The following is a 10,403-nucleotide window of genomic DNA, read 5'->3' as shown; positions in this document are numbered from 1 at the left end:
ATTCAGAAAAATGGGCCTATAATTAAGTACATGCAAAGGCCATTCAAATTTCCAACCTGACTAAGAGTTTATCTTATATATATAGTACACGCAGAAACATTTATGATTCATGAATGTTACATTACTAAAAATCGAATGACAGAGAGATAGTGAATGACAGTAATTACTAATGAACAACTAAATCAACAGGTTTATCTAACCAGACAAACAAGAATTTATGCAGCAATCCCAAGCAAACAGTTCGGTTACAACTCCATGAAGAGGATCGAGCCCATGCAGGCAACTTCTCATCTCGTGACCTCCTCATAATATCCCAGTAATCAACAACCATACCTCTCTTTCCTGTAGAGTGACCTCCTCATAATATCCCAGTAATCAACAACCATACCTCTCTTTCCTGTAGAGTGACCTCCTCATAATATCCCAGTAATCAACAAAAATACCTCTCTTTCCCGTAGAAAGCTGGAATGCTGACTACAACAAGGAAAGGATGCGCGCAACAATGGCTGTGACGCATCCTAGCATTGCCCCAGCAATGACCTGAGAACATTTGTACTATTCAGAAAACCAAATATAAAGCACAAAGACAAGGTACACACTGCCATTATCTGCCATTATCTATCTCATCAACTAATCAAGGAGGATGCTGGTTGAAGAAAAGGATATATATATATATATATATATATAGAGAGAGAGAGAGAGAGAGATTATTTGTGGAAAAGGCCCATGAAACATCTGATAATTTGATAACAAACTCGTGCAAAAATATTATCTTATAGTGAACTCTGGTATTATCTAGGGGCACTTGTAACTATCCCTTACCATATAATGTAACCACCCTCTCTAGCCAAGGAGTTCATGGTCTTGTTATCTCCCCAAGGATATGTGACAAATCACCAACCTATTCCCATAAAAGTATAAATAAAAATCACAGTGTCCAAGATTTTCCCAAAATATCCACCTTAGGTTTGGGGTCCATGGGTTTCAGTAAGCTTATGACGGGTTGAAGGGTTTCATGAAGGAAGATTATAAGTTGGCATGCATGTTCTGCCCGTTGGAAGGGTCCTCCATGCCTTCAAGGGATAGTAATGAAAACGTTTAGATATCAATGCCGAACGTGATAATCTTAGGTAAATCACTTAATAGGCTCTCATGCCCAAATTTGGATGGCTGTTGACTGTCAAGGACAATACTCTGATTGGTGATCATCCACAACCTAGGGGTTTTAATTCCTCAATTTTTATGTGATGTGAGGATAGGCAATCGAGTATCTTCCGACAAATTCTGCGTTTGGGGGAAGTATGGGCTTATTTTATTCATACGTTTGCCATCTCCTGGTTCACATTTCAACTTAACCTTTGCACTCCTCTCATTTTGCAATTCTTGGGGTTTAAGAAAGGATTAATGAGATAATTTCCAAATGAGTAAGGGCAAGGCAAATAATGGTGGAAGAATGAAAGGAACATCCTTAAAATTGCTTGTAAAGGTTTGAGTTTCGATGGGTGAGTATGGGGGATCTTAATCTTCAAATGGAAAATACTGGGTAGAGTGAAGCTTCTCAAGATAGGGTTGTAGAAATGTGAAGTTGCCTCCTTGAGGAAAGTAGAAACATAATTTTGATGGAATCTTGTTTGACACTCCAAGGTGTTTAGAATTTCATGGAATCTTGTTTGACACTCCAAGGTGTTTAGAATTTGAAAAATAACTGGGGATGAATATATATAGGTTATCCCCTCTTGTGCACCTTCTTATCCATTGACAAAAGATAATTATAATTAAAATGAGATGTATATTTTCCCCCAAAAAAAATGAGATGCACATATAATGGGAGAAGTATGACTGTAATATACACTACCATAAAATGGAATAATTCTTCTCTAAACCCAACATTTACTAACAAACTTTGAATCCAAAATCAATCCATAAATTTGAAGTTTTGTATGTTGCAACAGTTTTGAAAGAAAAATTCCACAACTCCTTGTAACTATGCACAAGGACTTGCCCATAAATAAAGATAAAATACTTTGGTGCCATAAGAGCATCTCAATTTATGAATGTGGGACTCAATGATGTGAAATTATGAAATGATAAGAAGTTCTATGAGTAAGAAAAGATAATGCTTTGCTTTCTACCTGAGTGGGAGTGTGGCCAAGAAGTTCGCGGAGTGGTCTTGTGTCGGCCAGAGGATGTTCAGCTGGCAGTTCATACACAATTTGGTTCAATACCTACAAAAAACTCAAACACTCAGATAAAGGATAATCTATCAACATCAACCTACATAAGCAAATGGAAAGATGCTTCTAAATGTTCTAGAGAAACTCATGAACATTAAGTACAAGCAAAAAGTGCCAATAATTGCTCATATGTTCGATGAGCTGAACGCTTAGGCTGTAAGACATGATGGTAATGTAACTGATTGGAAAAAAACATATGTGGGCAATGAACATCTTGGGAAACAATCAGATCTTTGCTCCTATTCTTGCTCTAAGAAAGGATTCTCGAACCTACGATACCCACACACTTGTAAATGTCCAGAATTCTGTTACCAAGAAATGCGAAAATGATTTAAATACAATAATGACAAACAAAATATAAAGTTTGCATGATAATATGTATGTACCTAAAAAATGTATAATATGATACACCTGATGTATATCATGAACATAATATGAAAATGCATATAGATATAGAATCTTTACAATATATAATCTAGTAAAAACGACATTTACAATATACACTACAGGCCATACTTTCTGTATTTTTATATATGCCACAATATATATGACGAAAACCATAAATAGATGTTTCAAATTTTGTCATTAGGATACTCAGGACATTTTAAAAAATGAAATACAGTAATCGGTGTCTGGCATCCTTGGTTAGGCTGTTTAGTTTTTCTGAAGTACATAATTGGGTAGCAATGATAGTTTTCCTTGTCTTTCTAACCCTTGTACGCATATGATGTCATTATCTAGGTCATGTTACTCTTCCCTAGTTAAAATGGAAAGTAAAGGCAGCTCTCATCTACTCTTTCCACCCCTGACTCTCCTGCATATATCTCTATTGTTTTTCTCTATCAAAGGTACACCAAATATTGTTAACATAGTTCTTTGTAACAATAACTAAATTGTTCTATTTGGAATCAAATCTACGTAATGGAAATTTATTTAAATGAGAAACCTGGAGAAACCCCCATATATAGAGAAATTCACTAATAAAAGACATGTATAAAGAGGTCTTTTTCGCAAATAAGGTGTACAAGCTTTTGTGGGAGTTTTCTCATTTAGAGGAGTATATTCTAACCCAAATGCAAATTAGAGAAACCCCCATATATACAGAAATTCACTAATAAAAGACATGTATATATTTCCCCGGCATCATTAGGAAAGAGGTTTTTTCACAAATAAGGTGTACAAGCTTTTGTGAGATTTTTCTCATTTAGAGAAGCATATTCTCACCCAAATGCAAATTGCATTCCTATAACTGCTTTAGCGTGAATAAGAGAACAAAACTTCAGAATTTGTTTTTCTCCATTTGTATTTTGGGTGGAGATATGAGGCAGAAAGGGTTAGCCTTTGGTGCCTGTATTCTCTTTCTTTGTGTCTATCTCTGTGTGGGGCTGTGGTTTAGATATCTGATTTGAAGAGTGTTGTTTCTTAGCCTTGAGGCAGTTTTGGGGGAATAGTCTCCAACAGCTGTATTTTACTCATATGGTGGTAACATTTATCAATGACACTGAGGTTCCTTGACTGTATTTTACTCATATAATGGTGACCTTTGTCAATGATGTTGAGGATCCTCGGGTTTGGGATGAATTAATGCATTCCGCTTTCAGATAATGAACATTTTTATATTAAGAAAAAAGACATAACAAAACAAAACATTTTCAGTTAATCAAACTGTTGTGATTCACATTCAAATAGAAAAATGAGATAGCATGAAAAGATATTAGAACCAAAAACGGCGAAATCTCAGGACACGCACAAAAAGGCTACTTTAACCTACAAGATTTAACCATCGAAGTAGCTTTCATGAGCAGAGTGTCCATACCTCTGCTTGACGCCCAGCATGTAATCTTACACCAAACGCATCATACATCACCTGAAATGATGCCAACCAACATAATACTGATTATCCCATACTGTTGATGAGCAGAAACATACACCAATGGGCCAAAAAATTTCAATAACAAAGTTTAAAGCTGTAAATCTTTTATATTTCGGAGGATTGAGAAGTAAATGGCAAGTATATGATGGTGCGACAGATTAATGGAAAACCGTAGTTTCACTGGATCATCAACATCTAGATGACAAATGGATGGTGATGGAGAGAGAGAGGGACCCATCCTTGGTGTCATGTCGTGTTGTGGTGGGTCCACTCACTATGCAGCACCGACCATAATTTCACTAGATGATGATAGCTACGAACCCAAAGATATATGATTTTTCAAGCCCATTGGACTACATCATACTTTCCTATACATAAAACATAATAAGAACACTAATCAAAATAAAATTGCAGGTTCCATTAGTTATTCAAAGGGAAGAAACATACAACACAAGCGAAGACCATCGCAACAGCAAATACAGATCCTTCAAAGCCATCCTTGAACCCAATAGCTACTGCCAAAGCAGTAACTGTGGCAGAATGGGATGATGGCATTCCACCAGATCCAATAAGTAGTTTTAAATCCCATCGTCTCTCCTTAAACCTGCATATCTAAAAAAATTATGTACACTTAGACATCAGTTCCAAATAGAACGTATAAAAGATGATTTGTGGTATTACTTCAAACATTCTTACCACAAACAAGCATGTGAAAAGAATCTACAAAATGTAATGGAACTTATAGACTTGGAAAAAGGATACGCATGATGAAGCAATTCAAGAAGGATGTGTACCTAGAAACCCAAAGTTGACTCACAACTCTTGATTTATATTCTTAGTTAAATTGATGAGAATATAGGACACGACTTTATGCGGGCTAGCCCGTATAAAACCTCCACTGTCCAAGATAGTTGGATGTTAGAGATTGCAAGGACATGCTACAATATTCATAGTCCAATTAAGTTGGACAGTGGAGGTTTCATATGGGATAGTTCGCATGAAACAATTCACTATATATATATGGGTGCAGCTTGTATAGGGTGTCCATTGTAGAAGTAGAGTTAGCATCATCATCAGATCCTTTTCCCTATTTAAGGTCCGCTATATGAATCTTGGTCTGTCATTCTGCTCTATTAGGGATCATACCCTCAGTGAAGCCATAAGTCCCTATATTTTTTTCTTACTACTTCCAACTATGTCATTTTGGACCTACCCTTTGCTCTTTTTTAACCTTCCATTTGAACCAACTCGCACTCCCTAACAAGTGTTGCACATGGCCAGCCCACCTAAGTTTACTGACTCTCAACTATAAAAGCAGTGTGCACCTCAAAATCCACCCAAAAAGGTTGTTCTGTTGCCCAAGACCCTTGTGATGGGCAAAAAATACATTTTCCTCCCTAATTACGAAATTTAAAGCCCCAAAAGTTGTGCAGATCTATAAGCACTCAAAAATCTTGAAAATGAACGATCTAGATAATGTGTTAAAATATGTACTATTTTTTGGACTTGAAATTTATTTATTTTTTTATATCTATACATTTCAAAGCTATGATGATCAATTGTAGGGTTGTTTGACATCGAAACAACCGTTTTGGATGGATTTTTGAGGTGCGCTACAGTATAAGGTTGACACCTTATATAAATTTTTCTCGCACGCACGCACGCACGCACGCATATATATATATATATATATATATATATATATATATATATATATATATATATATATATATATATATATATATATATATATATTAAAAATATAGAAACCCACATCATGATGTACGCTATCCAAGAAATTAAAAGTGGAGTAAAAAATAAGTAGATCATAATATAATGTAATCACATGAATATAAAGATTAACAAAGAGCACATTGGCCTACATCCACAATAACGATGCATTGCAATCAAGATTCAATATTTCATTGGGGAGACCACTATTATGCCAAAAATCACCTCAAACAATTTCTTTGAAGAGAGGGAAACATAACGGTGAAAAAAAAGCAAGAACTGAGCTGAAATTCTCTTCCAAATTTAGAAAAGAACACATCAAAATCTTGAAACAAAACACTTCACCAATGTTAACTAACTCCAAGGACCCATATTTATTTTGTACAGCTGTTTGGATTCAATTTAGCTCATGAATGAGAGGGTTATAGAGAATAAAGAAGTGAAAAAAATTCATAGATAATAGGGACGCTAACCTAGTTGGGGCCAACCTAACAATGCCCTAGAAATGATCTAGACCCAACCCAGACCCACAATCGGACCCAACTTCATGTCAAAATATGTCTATATCTATCGATATATTGTAGTTTGCATGATGTTGCAACCTTAAACAATCAAAGTAAGGTGCACCTCCAACTCTGTCATGAGATGCAATTTTAATGGCGAATATTCTTAGGATGGTGTGAAAATGTCCTTTTATCTCTAATTATAAAATTTTAAACTCCAAAAATGGTTAAAATCAAGCAAATCAATAAACATATGAAAATCTTAAAAATAGACAGTCCAGATAATGTATTGTAAGATGTACTATTTTTAGGACTGAAAATTTATTTTTACTCCATATCTGTTCAACTCGATGTCGAGATGATCAATTAGATGTTTTTCCAACATCAAAACAACTTTTTTTAAAGGATTTTAGAGGTGTACCTTAATTTTATATTTTAAGGGGTTAGCTTATATAAACTTTTTCATATATATATATATATATATATATACATATATAAGAATTTTGACTTTACCCTTTATGAAATGGTAAAAGTACCTCTTCTCTTTTATTGATATTTACAAATCGTTCAAATGTCGGAGCCACAATAAAGCAAAAGGAACAGGCTTAAAAACCGGTTCTATATATATTCACTCTGGTCCAGTTTAATCATACCGGACGTGACCATCTTAGGTAAACCCAACCCAACAACCCGGTCCATACTTTTGGACTCAAACTCAACCATCCGAATCGGGAATTTGGACCTGAAAGTCAAGCCAACACACCCTACTAGACCCAATTACCATGCCCACTTGAAAATTCAAGAATATCTCAAGTATTTAAAGAATGGATTATATTAAAGGATTATCTACAAAAGACCATTTATCTTTTGTACATAGAGTTCACAATCATCCCACCACGTCAAATTGGATGGTTTACGGTGAGTCACAAAATCCAAGAATTTTGTTTTTTTTTTAACTTTGTGTCTTTGAATGATACTCTAACAACCACCCCTCTGAAAATTTAGGGAACAAGAATGAACGTGACCTCCATGTAAAAAAGATAAATGATCTCTTTGTATGCAATCCTTTATAATAAAAGGGAACAACTAATTTCACAAAATCTGGTATAGTACCACTGCATTAATTCGTCAAAATTAGGTCCAAAAAGGAAATCAACACGATGCGTGCTAGATTTGTTCTGGTGTTCTCTCCCTCCCACAGTTGCAATTCAAAATACACAAACAGATTCAATGGACTGTAAGTTGTAACCACTTTCTCCGAAATTACAAGACAATAAAAGAGAGAGAGAGAGAGAGAGAGTACCAGGTAGTGAAGAATTTGATAGCCTGAGCGATCACAAACGCAACCAAAGCTGAAAACAGAGGGTAATTCCCCAAAGCTGATGAAATGCTTTGAGAGGGCTCCTCCATTGTTCCAATGTCCAAGGAACGCATTCAGAGCGTTCGAGAGAGAGAGAGAGAGAGAGAGAGAGAGGAGAGAGAGTTTTTCTTCAACGATCTGATTTGATGTCGCCCTTTTGGCGGTGTGGAGCAGGTATTCAAAACGCACACTCTCTCTCTCTCTCTCAAACCTCGCTGTAACAAACCAGCTAAACTCTCTCTCTCTCTCTAACCACCTCCATGTCCAGTGAGCTCCTCTTGGGCTTAATCTCTCTCTCTTTCCCGCTGGTCTCGTAACGGACCAACTAAATAACCATCTCTCTCTAAAATCTGAAGAACCAGTCTCTCTCTCTCTAAAATCGAATCAGAACGAATATGCCATGCCCTGCGTTCGATTATTCCATCGTTTAACACCGAAAACGTCAAATTTTCAAAAGCGATTTGCTAAATTCGCCGATGTGGTTTTGTTGTTGCCACCCAAGTCATGGCGGCAATGTAAAAATAACTCCTTTTATCAAATCCTTGTGGTTTGCATAGCAAGCTGCACGTCCAAACTTTTTCATAAAAACTTTGTCATATCATGTAATTTTGGTGTTGAAAATTATTAAGGTAGCTCTAAAATTTATTTTTACTTTTAATTATAAAATTTTAAAACTTTAAAATCTATAAATGCATAAAAATCTTAAAAATAGGCAGTCTAGATAATGTATAAAAATCTTAAAAATAGGCAGTCTAGATAATGTATTGCATGATGTACTATTTTTGTGACTTAATTTTCTTTTTCTATTTTTGTATATCTCAACTCCTAAAGGTTTTACAATTAGCCACACTAAAACAGAATATATAAAATGCAAAATATATGGAAAACAAGTTTAATAATAAACTGATAATATAAGTGAAAACAAGAAAGTAGATAAGATTGATGGCAAAAAATACCTAAAAGATATTATTTTTGATATCTTGGAGTGATAATTCTAGAGCATAGAGAGATTGATGAAGATGTCGCACATAGACTAGGTACGCAAAGTAGAGACGTGCATCTAAAATGTCATGTGATCGCCTCATATCAATAAAACTAAAAGGAAACTTTTTTAGGACGGTTGTAAGGTCAGCAATGCTTTGTGAGACAAAATGTTGGGCTATCGAGAAACAACATATCTATAGGATGATTATAGCTTAGATGATGATATTGAGATAGATGAGTGGCAAGACAAGAAATAATAGAATTCAAAGTGAATATATTCAATGAAACTTAAGGGTGGCTCCAAATACAGCACCAGGATGAATAAATTGGTTCAAGTAAAAGACTATTAAGAGTAATAGGAAGGCCCAAAAGGATATGCATGGAAGTAGTGGAAAGGGCTATAATGACTTATGGTCTGACTAAAGATCTAACCTTTGATAGAGTAGAAAGACGAAATAAGATTCATGTAACTAACTCCAAATAGTAGGACAAAACTCAAATGATGATGATAATGATTCATACATCTCGATGCCAAGATGATCAATTAGATAGTTTTCCAACATCAAAACAACATTTTTCTATGCATTTTTATAGCGTACCTGAAACTCTACAATTCAACACATCAACCTTATATAAATTTTTTCATTTAAAAAAAAAAAAGTTGCACTCGAAGGAATCCTCTTTCTTAAAATACAAGAGAATTCATCATCCTCTTAGCCTTTTTCCAACTATTCGGAGTTGGCTAAAATACAAGAGAACTATCCCGCTAAAATACACTCAAGAACACATATTATTTTCTTTATTTTTTATTATAAAAAATCAGAAATATATATTTTATAATCAGAATATCACACATTTGATATATGATTATCACAAAAATTCATTGAATATATTCACTTTGAATTCTATCATCACGAAATCACGATAATCATAAAATTAGGATCTCCCATGATTTTCAAGACAATATAGAGAGAGTTTAGCCAATAAGGAAAGAGAGATCACCATGACCCACAAAATGAAGGATGTCATAGGATTTTCATAAATTTTATAAAATAAACTATACGATATATTTAAGATATAAATAAGATAAAAGTTAAGAGGGAGAAGAACCTTCCTTCGAAAAAAATATTTATATCAATAGAAATAATTTCCTATTCTGACTACAACTTACCTATTATTAAAGAAACTTAGTTGCGTGACATATTTTTTTAAAAATACAAAATATTATATGATAGAGACTTTTTTTTTTTTTTGAGCAAGATCAATAATTTTATTAGACTTTAATCTAAGGAAATGACATCATCAGAAACAACTAGAGAGGATAAAGAAGTACCCCCTTTGGCAAGAAGGTCAGCCACAAAATTAGCCTCCTTATAAACATGCAAAAAGGATACTGCTAAACTTGTCACTAAATCCATGACATACAACCAACGAGACTAAAGTTCTCATGGAACTTTTTGTTTCAATCTACACCACTTAATCACATTTAGATAATCACCTTCAATAACGTAGCTTGAGTGTAGATTTTTTCCCAAAAAGATCTTCAAGCCACACAATAAAGTGCTTAGTTTAGCAAAAGTAGCAGTTTTGACACCTATGTGCCCAGCAAAGGAAAAAACAACACTTCCATAGCAATCCCTCAAAACAACACCAATTCCAGCCGGCCTTGAGTTGCCAATAGAACTTCCATCTAAGTTCTATCATCAGGGCATGGAGCA

The 10,403-nt window shown here is 34.7% G+C and overlaps 1 protein-coding gene across 2 annotated transcripts; it reads right to left on the bottom strand.

Moving 5' to 3' along the window:
• Positions 1–48: 48 nt before the first annotated feature.
• On the bottom strand, positions 49–8,207 carry LOC18441903 (Acid phosphatase/vanadium-dependent haloperoxidase-related protein). 2 transcript variants are annotated; one of them, XM_088868949.1, is made up of 5 exons: positions 7,645–8,207; positions 4,555–4,711; positions 4,051–4,101; positions 2,133–2,225; positions 49–540 (listed from the first exon to the last, which is right to left on the bottom strand). In XM_088868949.1, exons 1-5 carry the CDS (start codon positions 7,773–7,775, stop codon positions 475–477), a joined length of 498 nt encoding a protein of 165 aa, XP_088725075.1. In that variant the 5' UTR covers positions 7,776–8,207; the 3' UTR covers positions 49–474. The 2 variants fall into 2 exon arrangements, with proteins under 2 accessions (XP_088725075.1, XP_088725076.1); XM_088868950.1 differs by having other exon boundaries at positions 4,555–4,719; positions 7,645–8,110.
• Positions 8,208–10,403: the final 2,196 nt, after the last annotated feature.

The sequence above is a fragment of the Amborella trichopoda genome, chromosome 6 (genome assembly GCF_054954075.1).
Source record: "Amborella trichopoda isolate Santa Cruz 75 chromosome 6, AtrichopodaSantaCruz75HAP2 v2.0, whole genome shotgun sequence".
In the NCBI taxonomy this organism is placed as follows: domain Eukaryota; kingdom Viridiplantae; phylum Streptophyta; class Magnoliopsida; order Amborellales; family Amborellaceae; genus Amborella; species Amborella trichopoda.
This window is presented reverse-complemented; position numbering and strand designations above follow the sequence as displayed.